This window comes from Lactuca virosa, chromosome 8, assembly GCF_052849685.1.
Source record: "Lactuca virosa cultivar CGN04683 chromosome 8, Lactuca_virosa_CGN04683_v6, whole genome shotgun sequence".
Lineage (NCBI taxonomy): Eukaryota > Viridiplantae > Streptophyta > Magnoliopsida > Asterales > Asteraceae > Lactuca > Lactuca virosa.
The window spans coordinates 46,877,159-46,896,418 of NC_136433.1; the positions used below are offsets into that span (position 1 = coordinate 46,877,159).

The 19,260-nt window shown below is 37.1% G+C and overlaps 2 protein-coding genes across 2 annotated transcripts; both read left to right on the forward strand.

Moving 5' to 3' along the window:
- The first annotated feature begins 10,924 nt into the window (after window positions 1-10,924).
- On the forward strand, window positions 10,925-13,624 carry LOC145128697 (BRCA1-A complex subunit BRE-like protein). The gene is made up of 12 exons (XM_079063505.1): window positions 10,925-11,279; window positions 11,395-11,482; window positions 11,665-11,845; window positions 11,908-12,034; window positions 12,127-12,225; window positions 12,305-12,435; window positions 12,532-12,580; window positions 12,702-12,791; window positions 12,875-12,928; window positions 13,025-13,090; window positions 13,177-13,280; window positions 13,386-13,624. The coding sequence occupies exons 1-12, from the start codon at window positions 11,202-11,204 to the stop codon at window positions 13,453-13,455; spliced, it is 1,137 nt and encodes a 378-aa protein (XP_078919631.1). The 5' UTR covers window positions 10,925-11,201; the 3' UTR covers window positions 13,456-13,624.
- A 790-nt stretch (window positions 13,625-14,414) lies between these two features.
- LOC145128436 (tubulin beta-2 chain-like) lies at window positions 14,415-16,308 on the forward strand. The gene is made up of 3 exons (XM_079063230.1): window positions 14,415-14,984; window positions 15,192-15,461; window positions 15,527-16,308. Exons 1-3 carry the CDS (start codon window positions 14,588-14,590, stop codon window positions 16,201-16,203), a joined length of 1,344 nt encoding a protein of 447 aa, XP_078919356.1. The 5' UTR covers window positions 14,415-14,587; the 3' UTR covers window positions 16,204-16,308.
- The last annotated feature ends 2,952 nt before the right edge of the window (window positions 16,309-19,260 follow it).

Sequence of the window (19,260 nt, forward strand, 5' to 3'; positions counted from 1 at the left end):
TACAAACCGACTATATTTTAATATTTTACATAACTACCCAGGATATTGTAATTTTATACATACATAAACCGAAGTACAAAAATAATAGTAAAAACTATTCTACATCTTCTGACAGTATATAACCATACTGGTTACTTATCTCCTACAAATTTGTTAAACATTGAGAGGGTAAGCGGTGACGCTTAGTGAGTTCAATAATAGATACAATATAACGTTATGCCATATATATACTTCAATATGGCAGAAGCAAAGAGGAACACGGAACAACAAAGGCATAATGCGAAAAGCTTTCCATATCAATCAATGAGACATAACAATTTCCATACTTGATATACAATCAATAAAGTTTCAGCACAAATGACACAGAAAATATTCAGGAATATCATTTTGCTAGAATATTTAGGCTTTCAGCCTTATCTTAGCATACTACCGAAGCTAAAGTGATGCCTATGTCATACACTTCATGGTCAACTGTTCATACCAATACCCAAGTGATGCCTATGTCATACACTTCGTGGTCAGAGGTACAGCCTTGCTATAAAAATAGCAGAAATAATAACTCGAGATGATAACATGGAAAAGCACATAGCACATATAACACATAACATACAATTGTTCCTATATATTAAACTCACCGTGAAATAACCGGGGGTTAAAATAGTAATTTGGGCAGCACTTCGGCTCTAAATATGACTTTATTTGTTGAAAACCGAGAGATTTTTTGAAAACCGAGCTCTGCGAAGGTAGAGCTTCGAAACTGAAAAGATAAATTTTTCGGGCTTCTCGAGCACTTCGGAACGTATTTCAGGTGTTTGGTATGATCTCGGGGCTTCGGGGGAAGTCAGAATGAAAGAAATATAGGTTAAGGGGTGAAATTTGCCAATTCTCTAACATTTTCTCGGGGGGTTCGCAGGCACTATTTATAGTGCGAGGGTCGGATCCGAAAGCAAGAGGGAAGGAGGGCAGGTGGCAGCTTCGCAGGTGGGGACACGGAGCTGATGCGAGGCGTCTTACGAGCCGTCTTAGACGTCGCCTAGGACGTCAGGCGCGTCGCATGCGCAGTGGACCTCGCTTCGGTCCAATCAGAGGGGAACACGGGTCAGCAGCGAGAAGGGCGACGTGGCATTTCCGGATAAGGCTTATCCATGCAAAAATTCTCGAAAAATGTGCCCAAATCTTCTAAAATCCATAGCTTTCGCATACGGGCTCCGTTTTTGACGTTCTTTATATGCACGCGTAGGTAAAATTACGCTCTACAACTTTCGTTTAGACTTCGTCGGCTAATTTAGACTTTAATTTTTATATTATTATTTTTAACAGACCGGGACAGGAAAATCCGTTAAAAATTCATAACTTCTTCATCCGACATCCGTTTTCGTCAAACTTTTTACTGTTGTAATACTATTGACGAGATCTTCAATTCTCGTTTAGGTTGTTTCGGATAAAAATCACTCGATCTAAAATTCGAGTTTTTAGCTGTCTACTGCTAAGCTGAAACTTAGAAAAATCATAACTTCTTCATACGAAGTCAGATTTTGGCGTTCTTTTTATCGAACTTCTCGGTTTAACGAATACTACGACTTTTATTTAGATCACGAAGGCTAAAAAGTAGTTTATCAAAAACTCACTTTTTACTTCATTCGGCGCCGTGTCGGTTTTGTCGCGAATCTTCGATTGGTCATAACTTCTTCGTTATAACTCAGATTTCGACGAGGCTTTCGCCTAAATGTTTCTAACGAGATTCTTTAAAACTTTAAAGAATAAAATTTTACTTATTTCAAATTTTATATTTTCGCTAAATTTCACTATTTGGCTTTTAATTGGAATCTCATAAGACTTCCAATATTTTATGAGTGATTCTAAACATAGTTTTACTTCATTTCTAGTAAAAACTATCTGTTAGAACTCAACACTCAATTTCACATAATATTTCATAATATTATTAACTTTTCAAATTACATAACACGATTTCAAAACGTGTATGTTACAAATACCTCCTCCTTTTGAGGATTTCGTCCTCGAAATTACATCGATTAAAATAAATGGGGATATTTTGCTCTTATCTTGTTCTTATTCTCCCAAGTATAGTTCGGGCCTCGATGGTGTTTCCACTTGACAAGCACCAACTCTACTTCTTTATTACGTAGCTCAGTCGTTCTTTCGTTTACGATTTCTTCAGGCTCTTCTACATAAGTTAACTTATTATCCAGTTTCACCTCGGATAATGGAACTGCTTCATCATACATGCTTAAGCATTTGCGCAGATAACTCACATGAAAGACATCATGAATACCTGCCAAATCTTCAGGCAATTCCAAGCGGTATGCTTGTTTACCAATCCTCTGGAGGATTTTGAAAGGACCAACAAATCTAGGACTTAGTTTTCCTTTCTTTCCAAATCGCATAAGACCTTTCCATGGGGATACCTTCAACATTACGAAATCCCCCACCTGGAATTCTATTGGTCGTCTCCTCTTTTCTGTATAGGACTTTTGTCGATCCTGGGCCGCTTTCATTCTTTCTCGTACAATTTGAATCTTGTCGGTGGTGTCTTGAATCATTTCAGGGCCTCCAAGGATCTTCTGTCCTATGTCACGCCAACATAATGGAGTACGACACTTGCGAACATATAATGCCTCATATGGTGGCATTTTGATTGAAGCGTGGTAACTGTTATTATACGAGAATTCGACAAGAGGTAAGTATTTATCCCAGTTACCACCGAACTCCAAGACACATGCACGAAGCATATCTTCTACTGTATGGATTGTTCTCTCCGTCTGACCATCTGTCTGGGGATGATAAGCTGTGCTGAGAGCAACTCGAGATCCCAATTCACGTTGCATACTCGCCCAAAAGTGAGAAGTGAAGCGAGTATCACGATCGGAAATGATCTTTAGTGGCACACCATGTCTTGCAACAATTTCATCCAAGTATACTTGTGCGTATTTCTCCATTAGAGCCGTTTCACGCATGGCAAGAAAATGAGCGCTTTTAGTCAGGCGGTCGACGATTACCCAAATGCTATCATACTGTCTAGCAGTCTTTGGCAATTTGGTAATAAAATCCATGGACAGTTCTTCCCATTTCCATACAGGAACACTAAGACTTTCTGGGGTTCCGTAAGGCTTTTGGTGTTCTGCTTTGACTTGTAAGCACACTAAGCATTCATGTACATATCTTCCAATGTCTCTCTTTAATCCAGGCCACCAATAATCAGCTCTTACATCATAGTACATTTTACTTGTACCAGGATGTATTGACAATTTAGATTTATGGGCTTCATCTAAAATCTTCTGTCTTAATCCACCAATCTTTGGAATCCATAGCCGATTCTTGAATACCTTCAATCCTCTTGGATCAATAAGCAAAACATCAATATAATGTACCATCCCTTCTTTCTTCACATTTTCTGGCTTTAGGGCCTCTTCTTGCCATTTCTCTAGTTCATCTAGAATAGTGAACTTTACTGTAGTGTGAGTAATAGCATAACACATACTATTACGATAAACCTTTCTGCTAAGTGCATCGGCAACTACATTAGCCTTTCCAGGATGATACAGGATTTCACAGTCATAGTCTTTGATTAGCTCCATGGCTCGTTGTTGTCTCATATTCAAAGTTTGCTGACTGAATATGTACTTGAGACTCTTATGGTCGGTATACAATTGACATTTTGTACCAAAAAGGTAATGTCTCCAAAGTTTTAGGGCAAATACCACCGCAGCGAGTTCGAGATCATGGGTGGGATAATTCTTCTCATAATCTTTCAGTTGTCTTGAGGCATAGGCTATCACTTTACCACATTGCATCAACACACAACCGAGTCCTAATCTTGAAGCATCGCTATATACGGAGAAATCATCATCACCTTCTGGGAGTGATAAGATTGGAGCATGAGTCAAAAGATCTTTTAAAGTCGAGAAAGCTTTTTCTTGGGCTTCACCCCATTCGAACTTCACTTCCTTTCGTGTAAGACTCGTAAGAGGTACGGCTATACAAGAAAAGTATTTAATGAATCTCCGGTAATATCCCGCGAGACCTAAGAAACTACGAATTTCGGAAGCTTTACGGGGCACTTCCTAATTTTGAATGGCTTCGATTTTAGTAGGATCTACGGATACACCGTCACCAGAAATAACATGGCCGAGAAATTGAACTTGGCGAAGCCAAAATTCACATTTCGAGATTTTAGCATATAGTTTCTCCTTTCGAAGAAGTTCCAATACCGCACGAATATGAATGGCATGATCAGCTTCAGACTTGGAATAGATTAGAATATCGTCAATGAATACGATGACAGATTTATCGAGCATTGGGCGGCATACCCGATTCATCATATCCATGAATATAGCAGGAGCATTTGTTAAACCAAACGGCATGACAAGGAATTCATAATGCCCATATAGAGTACGAAAAGCAGTCTTCGGTACATCCTGCTCGTGAACTTTCAACTGATGATAGCCAGATCTTAGATCAATCTTTGAGAAATAGCTAACACCCTGAAGTTGATCGAACAAATCGTCGATGCGAGGTAGTGGGTACTTGTTCTTGATAGTCACCTTATTCAGCTCACGATAATCAATGCACATCCGCATCAATCCATCTTTCTTCTTGACAAACAGTACCGGAGCACCCCAGGGAGAGGTACTCGGTCGAATGAAACCTTTGTCAAGTAGTTCCTGTAGTTGGATCATCATTTCTTTCATCTCAGCTGGCGCAAGACGATAAGGAGTCTTTGCAATCAGAGTAGCACCAGGCACAAGGTCAATTCAGAATTCTACTTGCCTGTCCGGAGGAAGTCCAGGCAATTCTTCGGGAAAAACATCTGGATATTCTTTAGCAATGGGAACATCATTCACCGTTTTCTTCTCCTCTTTTGAGACATCGACTGTGTAGGCCAGATAGATAGAACACCCTTTCGATATGAATTTACGAGCTTTGAGGAAAGATATTATTTTTAAGGTTCCTTGTTCACCATAGACATAGATAGGATTCTCCCCTTCAATGGGAATACGTACTATCTTTTCATAGCACAAGAGTTCTGCGTGGTTCTTTGACAACCAATCCATGCCGAGAATAATGTCAAAGTTGGGCAAGGAGATAGGGATCAGGTTAGCAAGAAAATTATAGCCGTCAATTTCTATACTACAATCCCTATAGACTTTATCAGCAAGTAATGATATACTTCCCGCAGTATCTACGTGAAATGGTTGCGCGAGTACATAGCAAGCAATTTGAAAGGAATGCGCAAATTCATAAGACACAAAAGAATCTGAGGCGCCAGAATCAAATAAGATGTGAGCAGGTCTAGAGTTAACAAGAAATGTACCCGTCACAACATTCGAGTCCTCGCGTGCCTCCTCTGAGGTAATCTGGAATGCACGGCCCTTAGCTTTTGGCACCTCCTCCTTTTTAGTTGGAGTACCCTTTGATTGTTGAACAGGGGCTTGACTTCTTGCCGGTTGTTGAACAGAAGCTTGACTCCCCACCCTTTGACTAGTAAGAGTAGGGCAGAAACGCTTCCTGTAGCCAGTAACACCACATGCAAAGCATGTAACACCTTTCATTGGACATACGGGCTTCTTGTGGCCTATTTCTCCACATCCAAAACAGACCACAGATCCTTCCTCTGGTCTGCATTCGCCCGGATGATTCTTTCCACAATTTCGACAAGCTGGCGACTGAAGAGAAAAAGATTGTGACCTGCCGCGGCCACGAAAAGTACTCTGAGATTGTACTTGCTTGCTAGGTTCAGATCGAACGGATTGAGTTGGTGGAATAGGGGAAGCAGGAGCAGTTCTTTCAGTACGTGGATGCTTCGGAACAGTAAGAGTGGCACCACGTATCTCTAAGTCATGATCACGCTTTCGAGCATACTCAACAGCTTTATCAAACGACAGCACATCCCGATTGGCAACGAAATCATGGATTTCGTGTCGTAGTCCCTCCATGAATAACTAAATCTTCTCGTCTTCAGTTGGAATATACTTTGTAGCAAACCTTTCTCTTTGATTAAACTGAGTTTCATACTCATTCACAGTCATTCCTCCCTGTTTAAGTTCGAGGAATTCCTTCTCCAATCTCCTCCTCATGTCTAGAGGACAATACTTCTCTAGAAAACGAGTTTTGAACATTTCCCAGGCTAAATTCTCCTGGTCAAACCCGTTTAGAGCTTCATATGTTGCTTCCCACCAGACCAATGCTTCTCCGATGAGCATTGTAGAAGCATAGTTAGCTTTGTCTTCATTATCCACATGAGAAATACGAAACACTTTCTCTGTGTTCTGGATCCAGGTAAGAACAACAATGGGATTAAGAACACCAGAAAACTCTGTAGCACCACTACTCTTGAAATCTTTGAACGAGGGACGCTTCACCTCCCCTTTTGAAGATTCTCAAGTGGCTTTCTCTTTTCCTTTATCACCATTCTTTTTGTGTTCTTCGAGAGTCTGTCGAATAACACCGGTAAGTCTACCCAAGAGTCGCTCCTCACGAGGAGATACTGGAGTATTCACTTCCTCAGGTTGAGGACCTCCACCAACCTCAGGGGTATGGCTACTAACCTGTTCAACCATTGCTCTGCAATATGGAGTAACGTTGTATTTTAGAATATATTAGGGTTTATCCTTACCTAATACTTTTACTTAAATATTTCCTATGGTTTGTATCCCTATACTTACAATGATTAAGTTCATATATTGAACTTCCAATAGTTTAAGTCTAAATACCAATCCGTGGAGTTTAGTTCATTTAAACCACTGCTCTGATATCATGATTGAAAGAACCCCTTTCTAAACTTTCGTATTTCTGAAAGCTGTTACTCCAAAACATGCTACATGCATATTTATAAAACAACATCTTACATTGATAAAGTGATTACAAAAGATTGCATACAAACCGACTATATTTTAATATTTTACATAACTACCCAGGATATTGTAATTTTATACATACATAAACCGAAGTACAAAAATAATAGTAAAAACTATTCTACATCTTCTGACAGTATATAACCATACTGGTTACTTATCTCCTACAAATTTGTTAAACATTGAGAGGGTAAGCGGTGACGCTTAGTGAATTTAATAATAGATACAATATAACGTTATGCCATATATATACTTCAATATGGCAGAAGCAAAGAGGAACAAGGAACAACAAATGCATAATGCGAAAAGCTTTCCATATCAATCAATGAGACATAACAATTTCCATACTTGATATACAATCAATAAAGTTTCAGCACAAATGGAACATAAAATATTCAGGAATATCATTTTGCTAGAATATTTAGGCTTTCAGCCTTATCTTAGCATACTACCGAAGCCAAAGTGATGCCTATGTCATACACTTCATGGTCAACGGTTTATACCAATACCCAAGTGATGCCTATGTCATACACTTCGTGGTCAGAGGTACAACCTTGCTATAAAAATAGCAGAAATAATAACTCGAGATGATAACATGGAAAAGTACATAGCACATATAACACATAACATACAATTGTTCCTATATATTAAACTCACCGTGAAATAACCAGGGGTTAAAATAGTAATCTGGGCAGCACTTCGGCTCTAAATATGACTTTATTTGTTGAAAACCGAGAGATTTCTTGAAAACCGGGCTCTGCGAAGGTAGAGCTTCGAAACCGAAAAGATAAATTTTTCGGGCTTCTCGAGCACTTCGGAACGTATTTCAGGTGTTTGGTATGATCTCGGGGCTTCGGGGGAAGTCAGAATGAAAGAAATATAGGTTAAGGGGTGAAATTTGCCAATTCTCTAACATTTTCTCGGGAGGGTTCGCATGCACTATTTATAGTGCGAGGGTCGGATCCGAAGCAAGAGGGAAGGAGGGCAGGTGGCAACTTCGCAGGTGGGACACGGAGCTGATGCGAGGCGTCTTACGAGCCGTCTTAGACGTCGCCTAGGACGCCAGGCGCGTCGCATGAGCAGTGGACCTCGCTGCGGTCCAATCAGAGGGGAACACGGGTCAGCAGCGAGAAGGGCGACGTGGCATTTCCGGATAAGGCTTATCCATGCAAAAATTCTCGAAAAATGTGCCCAAATCTTCTAAAATCCATAGCTTTCGCATACGGGCTCCGTTTTTGACGTTCTTTATATGCACGCGTAGGTAAAATTACGCTCTACAACTTTCGTTTAGACTTCGTCGGCTAATTTAGACTTTAATTTTTATATTATTATTTTTAACAGACCGGGACAGGAAAATCCGTTAAAAATTCATAACTTCTTCATCCGACATCCGTTTTCGTCAAACTTTTTACTGTTGTAATACTATTGACGAGATCTTCAATTCTCGTTTAGGTTGTTTCGGATAAAAATCACTCGATCTAAAATTCGAGTTTTTAGCTGTCTACTGCTAAGCTGAAACTTAGAAAAATCATAACTTCTTCATACGAAGTCAGATTTTGGCGTTCTTTTTATCGAACTTCTCGGTTTAACGAATACTACGACTTTTATTTAGATAACTAAGGCTAAAAAGTAGTTTATCAAAAACTCACTTTTTACTTCATTCGGCGTCGTGTTGGTTTTGTCGCGGATCTTCGATTGGTCATAACTTCTTCGTTATAACTCAGATTTCGACGAGGCTTTCGCCTAAATGTTTCTAACGATATTATTTACAACTTTAAATAATAAAATTTTACTTATTTCAAATTTTATATTTTCGCTAAATTTCACTATTTGGCTTTTAATTGGAATCTCATAAGACTTTCAATATTTTATGAGTGATTCTAAACATAGTTTTACTTCATTTCTAGTAAAAACTATATGTTAGAACTCAACACTCAATTTCACATAATATTTCATAATATTATTAAACTTTCAAATTACATAACACGATTTCAAAACGTGTATGTTACATAAGATCTGAATTTCTAACATGTTGTTTGGTTGAAACCTCTGAATTGTTATGTTGGATGATAAAAATGACCATTTTACCCTTCTATATGATTTATTTCAATTACTAGGATTTTACTTTCAATTACAACAATGTTCTTTCAATATTTTCCTTATTAAGACATGGTAACTTGAAAACTATAACCACTGCTTTCAATTTTATCTCAACCATCAAAGAATCAAACATGCATTACTTCACAGAAATTGCATAATCAAACAACAATGTTCATATTGATAGAAAAATGTAACAGATCACATAAGCACCACATTTAATTCAATGTTTCTATCTTAATCGCTCTCTAATTAGTCTAAACAACACTATTTAAATGTAGATCATTCGTTGATGCTTCAGTACACCATCAATCCACACAAAAACCTACAAATCACAGAAGCAGTAACCAAATCGTAAACAAAACAATTACCAAATCTGAATCTAATCCTTCATCAGATTATCTTGGCTATTGAATTAAAAAGCAAATAGAAAATAATGACCCATAAATCGGAAATCCAAAATCGAAAATGATGAGAACGATGACATCATGTGACTGGAAAAAAGAACAGCCATAACAATGAACATTAGAGCAAAGCATATAATTTCAAGCAAAGAATCTAATTTCTACCAACATCACCTCCATTCCAGAGAAAATAATTGAGTTTTAGGGGAAAAAAACTTACCAAGAGCGGTGTTTTCGACGAGGGACCCGGAGGGCTTTGCTTCCGGCGACGATTGTCGGAGGTGGAGACGGAGTCGATGCAGCGCAGCAGTCGGAGCTCGAGGAAGAGAGGACGTCGATGATTACGATGGAGGGGAGGGACAAAGCTTCAGTCGATCGGGGATGAACGTTTTGTGTGTGTGTGCGTCGATGAAAATAAAACAGTGGAGGCGTGATATTGAGAAACCTAGGGCACTTCGATCCTTTTTTTTTTCAGATGCGCTTTGAAGTCTGAATTTTTAAGAGGTATTTTTTAAATTCAGATGTGTTTTATAAGAGGGTACCAAACATGCTATATCTGAATTTTTAAGATGTTACCTCTTAATTTTTCAATTAAGAGGTAAACAAACAGGGCCTTAGTCATTAATATTTTTTTGTTTCAAAATAAGTCATTTTTGTATTTGTGCTCATTCAGTATTTATGAATGCGGAACAATCATTGATGAAGTGTGTGGGGTTGTTAATGAGTAATATAAGAAACGCGGAATCCTTAATACTGTTGATGAGTGTGTACAGTCATGTCTTCGCATTCCCACGATCAACGATAGAACCTGAAAACATAAACAACCGGGTAAGCACAAAGTTTAGTGAGTTTCCCCCAAAATACTCGATAAAACAAACATATTATCATGCATAACAGACCCACACTCATCATATTGGAATACCTTGGCCTAATCAGTCATCAGACTGGAATGCCAACATGCAACCGGTCCAATCAGTCATCGGACTGGAATGCCAACATGCAACAGCTCCAATCAGTCATCGGACTGGAATACCTAGGGTTTGTCGACATGCCGCCTTAACCCAATCGCTCTTCTCGAGCCTCCGTGCCTACAACTTACAACCGACCCGCACCATGTATCTTGGCCTACAACATATAGCAGGACCACCTCAACCTATCCCACCACCATATGGCTATCCCACGTAAGATGTCGCGAGAAAACCTAAAGAAATCATTTAAAAGTACTGAATGAATACAAAAACAAAAATGACTTATTTTGCAACAAAAAAAAAATATTAAGAACTAAATGTGTACAAAAATATTAATGACTAAATGTGTACAAAGTGATAAATATATTACCTTATTAAGTCATTTTTACCGGCTAACCTGGAGTAGCCGGTTATAAGGACTAAATATGTACAGTTTAACAAGTTGAAAGGGCAAATATGGAAATATGTAAAAATCAAATAATATATTGCTTTTTTAAATCATTATCCCCTCTCATAGGTAGCTCAATGCCGCATTTCTCCACCGAACTCGTCATCCTAAGTCGAGACGAGTCCGTATAGCCTAAGGTTAAAGTCAAATGAGCTAAATGGCAACGTTCAAAGTTTATGCTTGATGGTCATTTTTATAGAAAAGGTAAAAAGTGAAAGATTGGTGGCTACAAAGTACAAAGTACCAAATAGCTCCTAAATCAAACCACGTTTTTTCTTTTTTGGGTTTTCTACGATTACGTCATACGGTGGATTAATTACACCGTTGAAGCCCCTCTGGTGACGCAGAGCTAAACCCAAAATTGATCGGTGGAATTCGACGACGGACCAAAATCACACACCATCTGGAGACCATGGCGGTTGATAGTATGCCTCCGATCATCTACGCACAACTCAATTACCTCCTCACTCATTCTCCTCACTCCATCAAGGTACGCGATTTCCGCATTTAGGGTTACATCAAGCTTTACAACTGAACTTTAAAAACCCTAAGTCAGATTCAAAGGTTCGTGTTTCTCCTTTGATTAATTGTCTCGTTTTCTGCAGGTTGAGCAAATGTGGTCTGGTTCCAAAAATCCTGGTTTCCTTGATCGATTTACCTTGGCAATCCCTTTTTGTCTCGATTACATCAAATGTCAGTTTACTAGTTTCCTTTTTGCATTTTCAGTTGATTTGTTATTCAGTAGAAACCGATTCTTTTGCCCGTGATGTACTCTCTGCATTTAGAATAGAAAAAAACATGTTTCCTTTTGTGATCAGAAATATCCTCTCACATTCATGCGGATTTTGTATTCAGATTTGGTGTTGTAATTACAGGGGATGTTATCTACAATGCACAATTCCCATTGTTGGCACCAGATATCATTTTTGGACCTGAAGATGAAAGCTTCAGACCATACCACGCTGGTGGAGAAGGAGACCTGAAACCCAAGAACAGTTTATCTGATTGGAATTGCAAAGATCCAACTAAGCTATTGTCTCTGATTCATGAACTTAGGTATTTGCATTATGGATAATTTCCCATTTAGTATACATAAATGATTATGTTCTCCACTGCAGAAATTTATACATGGCATACCAGAAAAAACGTGTTGGAAATGTTGATGATGAAAGACTAAAGTTTGAAATCAACACTATTTATTCTCAAGAGGGAATCGAAATGTATATGAGCTCTGGTTTTGACAAGGTATTTTGATTTTCATATGAGTTATATATACTTTTATTTCATTATGAAAATTTTAAATTTTGTAATGATGTTATCATTCAACTGTAGTGTAGCCAGAAGAGGTAAAATTTGCAGTGCCTTTGTTGGAGATGGATTTGAACAAAATGGTTGCAGGGTCCACCTGGCGTCATCAACAGAAGATATACTTACAGGTAAAATCTTGTTTATGTTTTTATATTTATATATATATTTTTTATTATCATTTCTCTTTTTTGTGTTGAATCAATTCAGGTTATATATCCTGTGGGTAGAAAGTATTCAGCAATGAGTTCAGCTCCACGTTTAAAATTAGTATCTACCCCTGAGTTGAAGACTTTATTCTCCATTGATGACTTCAGACTTCCTCCTTGGTTGGAAGGAATGTAAGCCCCTGTTTCTTTTTTCTTAAATGACTATTTTACCCTAAAAGAAACAACACCTAAGACATTTGAATATTGTTTTTTTGATTTTGTTTAAAGGTGCATGGCTGAATATCTTCCAAATTTAGAGGAGATTCTTCAATCACAGGTTAATATTTTATTCTCTTCTATTTCAATTTACCAATTCTATTACAACATTGTACATTCAAGAAATATCAACATACTTTCATTACCTGTTTTTGTTTTTTAATTTTTTATTAATTTTATAGATAAGAGATGCTATTTCATTAATTGAAGTTAGAAGAAAGTTCATCACAGCATTAGCTATTCCTTTTGGAAGGCCACTAGAAGCTGATCCAGTATGTAAATTTTTTACATTTTGAATTTAATAAACTTTTTTTTATTCGATTCAAAATCTTATATTTTATATTTGTTTTACCAGGTATTTTGCAGGAAGGCAACATTTCTAGCTTGCTCTGGCGCATTCACATTTCTGGTATTATCAATTATGACAGTTTTATAAAGTTATAAAATTTCTGGTTTTATAATTTTATAAAGTCATAAAATAAATGTCATATTTTATGTTTTATAGGTGCACTTTTCACTTCCACTTCAGTTCCCTAGGCAACAACCTGCTCTCATTCTTCAAAGTTCTCAGGTTCCATATCCCTTTAAAAATAGCAATGTACTATCTGACATGTTTTTTATTTTTATTTTTATTTTTTATTTTTTATTTTTTTGAAGCATTTTCACTCTCCACCTGGTAATGCACCCATAAAGTCAGCTACTTTACAAGATTATCCATGGAGTCCGAGGTGGGATGTGGCAGAAATGACAGAGAGAATCTTGTAAGTTTTTTTTTTTTTTTTTTTTTTTTTTTTTTTTTTTTTTAATAAAAGTTTTATATAATTTATACAATGATATGTTCTCATGAAGTTTGCTGATTCTAACAGTGAGTATCTTATGGAAGAATGTTTAAATTTCAAGAAGTATTGCAATGAAGTACTCCTTCAGCAGCGTTAGTGATATTTATTATTTACTTCAATTTCTTGTATTATTCGTGTAATGTAATATGAGTTTTTAAAAATTGTCCTTTTATTTCCAGATTTAATTCGTGATGATATGTTTGTAATGTTGAATTAAGTAGTTAAAGACTTTAACATAATTTGGTAAATATGCTTTTTTATTTGTATGATGAATTGTAGATTTAAGTCGTTTTAACATTTTTGGTTAGCTTTTGCTAAAATAAATAAAAGTGATACATTTATAAAAGTCGTATGTTAATATTAGTAAATAGACTTTTTTATAAAATCTAGCAATTCGAATATGAAGCATTTTGTTTATACACAAACTAGCCACCGAATAAGTCAAAGGCAGGCTGCAGGCCATGGGTCAAATGCCCAATACGAATTTATTTTATCATATGGTTTCTTTAATCAGAAATATAAATTGATTTTTTATATATAATAAATATATACTGTTTTTATATTCTTTACAAATAATAAATCTTCTTTTATTTATTTTGTCCACAATGATTGATTAATTTCACTAAGCTTTTTATAATTTAATATTAGAGTGAACAATCAACACACGTTCACACCTTGTATTTATGGCATGTTAAATATTATTCCACCGACTTTACATATTTCCAACTTTAGTTCTTCATTTGTTTTACTTTTACCATTCAACTGGTTGGATCATCCCTATTGGTTTACTACATTCACGAGATTGAGTGTGATCTTTATCAATAAAAAACGATTTGCTATTATTACATATTTTCTCAGTTCATTCATTCTATAAATATTTTTATTCTATTAACGCGAATTGGATCTTTATAATATTCCCAAATCATTCAATTTATCAATCATTCTATAAATATATTTTTTCAAACATGATCTTTTGTAGAGAAAACAATAGTTGAGGGGTGAGAGTTGCAATTAGGGAAAGTTTTAAACCTGAAAAGCATATTCAATATCAATACCCTGGCGCCATTTGGGCCCTCAATTTCCTACCACCGTCAACCCCCATCATCCACGATCCTTTCAACTCCGATTCTCTCTCTCTCTCTCCCACCGCTTTTAGATCTATCGATCAGTTCCTTCATCACTATATATCCAACCGCAATCTCGTTCTCGCATCATCTTCTCCAGAAATCATGAGAGAAATCTTGCACATTCAAGGAGGCCAATGCGGCAACCAAATCGGTACAAAGTTCTGGGAAGTTATCTGTGATGAACACGGCATTGATCACACCGGAAGTTACAGTGGAACCACTGCTGATCTGCAACTTGAACGTATCAACGTTTACTTCAATGAAGCGTCCGGTGGCCGGTATGTTCCTCGGGCTGTGCTTATGGATCTCGAGCCTGGGACTATGGAGAGTATTAGATCTGGCTCCAATGGGCAGATCTTTCGGCCGGATAACTTTGTGTTCGGGCAATCCGGTGCCGGAAATAATTGGGCTAAAGGACATTACACTGAAGGCGCTGAGTTGATTGATTCAGTTCTCGACGTTGTTCGTAAGGAGGCTGAGAATTGCGATTCGTTGCAAGGTATATGATAATATTTCACTCCGTATACAATTCGAATCCCGATCTCTAGATACTATTCATTTCGAAACGCATTTTTTTGTGTTTACCGACATCAGTATTGATTTGAATTTTTGTGTGTAAAACGGTAAATCGTCATAAATTGTGTGTTCGTGTTTGATCTCATGTTGAATTTGCTTTGTGTGATTTTTGTTTGATCCAATTTTGCAGGTTTTCAGGTCTGCCATTCGCTCGGTGGAGGTACAGGTTCAGGCATGGGAACACTTTTGATTTCGAAGATCAGAGAGGAATATCCCGATCGAATGATGCTTACGTTCTCAGTTTTTCCTTCACCAAAAGTCTCTGACACAGTTGTCGAACCCTACAATGCAACACTCTCGGTGCACCAGTTGATCGAAAATGCCGATGAATGTATGGTTCTCGACAACGAAGCACTGTACGACATCTGTTTCAGAACATTGAAACTCAGCAATCCAAGTTGTAAGTTCGTTTTTTCATCAATTCGTTTACGATACATCGTTTTATTTCTTCAATTTGCTTTACAGTCGGTGATCTCAACCACTTGATCTCTGCAACAATGAGCGGCGTAACTTGCTGTTTGAGGTTTCCCGGCCAACTGAACTCCGATCTCCGGAAGCTAGCAGTTAATCTAATCCCATTCCCTCGTCTCCATTTCTTCATGGTCGGTTTCGCACCTCTCACATCTCGTGGGTCCCAGCAATACACCTCACTCACCGTTCCAGAATTGACTCAACAAATGTGGGATTCCAAAAACATGATGTGCGCAGCAGATCCACGTCACGGACGCTACCTGACGGCGTCCGCCATGTTCAGGGGGAAGATGAGCACGAAGGAGGTGGATGAACAGATGATGAACGTTCAAAACAAGAACTCATCTTACTTTGTGGAATGGATTCCGAACAACGTGAAATCCAGCGTCTGTGACATTCCACCGACCGGACTGAAAATGAGTTCGACGTTCATCGGAAACTCGACTTCGATTCAGGAGATGTTCAGACGAGTGAGCGAGCAGTTCACGGCGATGTTTAGGCGGAAGGCGTTCTTGCATTGGTACACCGGTGAAGGAATGGATGAAATGGAATTCACTGAAGCGGAGAGTAACATGAATGATTTGGTGGCGGAGTATCAACAATACCAAGATGCTACGGTGGAGGAGGACGAGGAGGAGGAGGAGGAATACGACGGCGGCGTGGAGGAGTAAACTGTAAACTGGTAAAGTTTCACTTTTTGTTGTCGTTTTGCTATGTGATGCGATTTCGATTGTACTTTTTACTGTTTTGGTGGTTGATTGAGTTTTTTCGTATGATCTTTATGGGTGATTTTTACTTTTTGTAAGTATTTTAAGATTTTTTTTTTCATTTTTTATTATTTTTAATAGAATGGTTAATGAAGTGTAGTGAGGTTACCCTACATGATGGGTGATTGGCAGCAAAGGGACAAAATGCTGGACTTTTTGAACCAATTAAAAAATGTGGATGTGTATTTTTCACACCTTTCTAAAAACCAACTTCTCTCTAATAATGGAAATAATTTGTTAAAATATAACCAAATTATTTAATCTTTTTATGTGTATTATGGGGTATGCTAAACTAATAATAATAAATTAATAATAATAAATTCTTAAACTAAAACAGTGGACCTCGAATGATAATTCATACTAGTCGAATACGCGGCCAATCTCAATCAAATTAAGATTGGGAAGCGATTTGGTTTTTATTTGGTATATTCATATCAACGACATGGAGAAGCTATTTACACGTCTTTGTGATACTTGGATCAGAAATTTTAGAATGTTTGCAACTAAGACAAAGTTTGGGAGAAAGGTTTCCGTGCATGAATCTCGTACACGTTATGGGAAAGTGGTGAAACATCAACATCATAATCAAAATGATACCATCTTTATATGAGATGGTATGTGTTATGCTAATTGTTGGAAATTCTGGAAGGAGTAAATTAAGTTGGCAAATTTTTTTCCCATACACGTGAGATGAAGAGCATTTTTGTGAGGCTTTAAGGCTTTCCTTCACTTAACCTTTTAAAGGGAGGTTAAAAGCTTGCCTAGGAGTGACGAATCTAGAACTGAAAACCACATGGTTTTGTGAAACTGAAAAAAATAAAAGAGTAAAAAATACTAGTGGCTGATCGGGCTGTATAAATAATTTTTTTTAAACATATCAATAATTATATTAAATTTCTTACAATTATACATGACGATGTCCTATATCTTGAAATATATTCATTGTATCGTTATCGATACTTTCTAAAAAATATTTTTTTAGTAACTATTGAACTAACCATTCTAATTGTAACTAACAACATTGATTTCAAAATAGTCACTAACCGTAACTAGCAAACATAACATTAATTTGATATACACAATATTTTTCGGTAGCAATATAACGATTTAATATACTTATGTTTAATACTTATAATGCATAAACAAATTCATAAGGTAAGTAGTAATTAAGTAATATATTGTTTTGTACCTTCACTTGTGACGGATGAGTTGGGACATCGATTTTGAAGGCTAAATGATGAAATATCAGTTTAGAACTTTAGAACCAACATACGTTTTATTATCAATCAAATATTCTCAAATCTCAACTAATTGTATAAATTGGAAATAGACAAACGTCAAAAACTTGTGGGCTGTGGGATGGAAGCTGGAGGTAGGTCCTTTAAAACTTCTAAGGTAGTTCTTAATTTTTTCTGGGTATAATTTATAATATAAGTTGCAAAATTAGGTGGGTCCTAGGACCCACCTTAGCACTATGTACATACACCCCTATTGCCTAGTCGAGTCGAGGACACTGATATGAGGTTCACGAAATGGGGAAATTTAGTTAGGCGTGCACGTTGAAACTTCATATCAGTCGTTCCGTCTTAGCCAAAATGCGTGACACGCCTAACCTAAATATCGAGATCCCCTCTCGACCTTAAATCGCCCCTTTTCTAGTTGATATAATCATGAAGCAGGAAAGGAACCAATCTGAAATAAATTTTCGATCTATGAAAACCGAGGGTTGTGGCTGTACATAGAGAATCTGAGTGATTATGCGTTACCACATAAATAATTTCTTATTTAACACCTTTATGACATGTACATATCGGTCACATATCCCAAAGAGCTATAGAAAGCCTCGGAGCTCAAGTATATGCCACATGAGAAAGGTCTAACAAGTAATTTGCGCCAAAGTACTTAGACATCCAAATAAAGACCAATCTTGGAGCATGTAGTTTTTGATCTTACTCAACAAGTTGACTATGCTTTCCATCTCTCTATCAGAACTCTTCCAGGTGTGTGTGATTATTGCACACACTCTAGGAAAGATTTCTCTAAGAGTGGGTGTAATTATTGCACACCCTCTTAGAAAGATTTTCACTAAGAGAATGATCACACAAATATAAGGACTGCTCATCAGATGATTTGTTGAAGCGCCTACGATTTGAGGATGATGATTGCACAAATATGATGATTACTCTGGCCAAAAGAGCAAATCTAGGTTAAAAAAAGAACAACTTTGAACCATGAAGCGAGAGTTCAAGAATCACAACCATCAACAAGAATCCACCACCAAAAACCAACTAAAGAGTACCAAAAATTGGCATGCATGCGAAGAAACCAATCACTATATATGAGTGCCCAGTGAAGAGTTGTCTAGTTGTGTGTCACACCCCCAAACCAAGGATGGCGGAAACGTCCGGGGGTGGAGGACTTCATGTATAGTATCACAAAAACGAGTATAATAGTGCTCAAAGTAAATACAACCATCATAAATATAATTGAAAAGGTTACATCATAGTATATGTTTACATGTTTCAAAATCAATTACATTATGATGACAAAATGAACTGTTTGACGATTTAACGTCCCATCCTCAAAATGCTGTTGGTTTCCTGTTTCACTGATTTCCTGAGAATACAAGTAGTTTTGAAAAGTGTCAACAATTAAGTTGTTGAGTTCATAAGAGTTTTGTTTGAGGAAAAAGCCGTTTTCCTTGTAAAAGCGATAGAGTATGATTCCAGAAAATCCAATATTTTCTTTGTTAAGTGTAAAATGAATGCTCCTATGTTATGCGACAATGAACCCTAGAAAGACCTGTAGGTTCCTTCTATAATCACCCAACGTATATAAGTTATATAAAATTTAAGTTAAATAAACCGTTGAATATAATGGGTATGCCCTAGGTCCACAACCAAACAAGGAACAGGAGATAAGGCGGACCTACCAATTCTAAGTCGATTTCAATTCAATTTT

Coding starts and splice junctions, on each gene's coding strand:
- LOC145128697 (XM_079063505.1), top strand. CDS start 11,202: ATGGCGGTTGATAGTATGCCTCCGATCATCTACGCACAACTCAATTAC. Junction 12,792..12,874: donor GGCCACTAGAAGCTGATCCA/GTATGTAAATTT, acceptor TTGTTTTACCAG/GTATTTTGCAGGAAGGCAAC. Junction 13,091..13,176: donor TCATTCTTCAAAGTTCTCAG/GTTCCATATCCC, acceptor ATTTTTTTGAAG/CATTTTCACTCTCCACCTGG.
- LOC145128436 (XM_079063230.1), top strand. CDS start 14,588: ATGAGAGAAATCTTGCACATTCAAGGAGGCCAATGCGGCAACCAAATC. Junction 14,985..15,191: donor GAATTGCGATTCGTTGCAAG/GTATATGATAAT, acceptor CCAATTTTGCAG/GTTTTCAGGTCTGCCATTCG. Junction 15,462..15,526: donor GAAACTCAGCAATCCAAGTT/GTAAGTTCGTTT, acceptor TTTGCTTTACAG/TCGGTGATCTCAACCACTTG.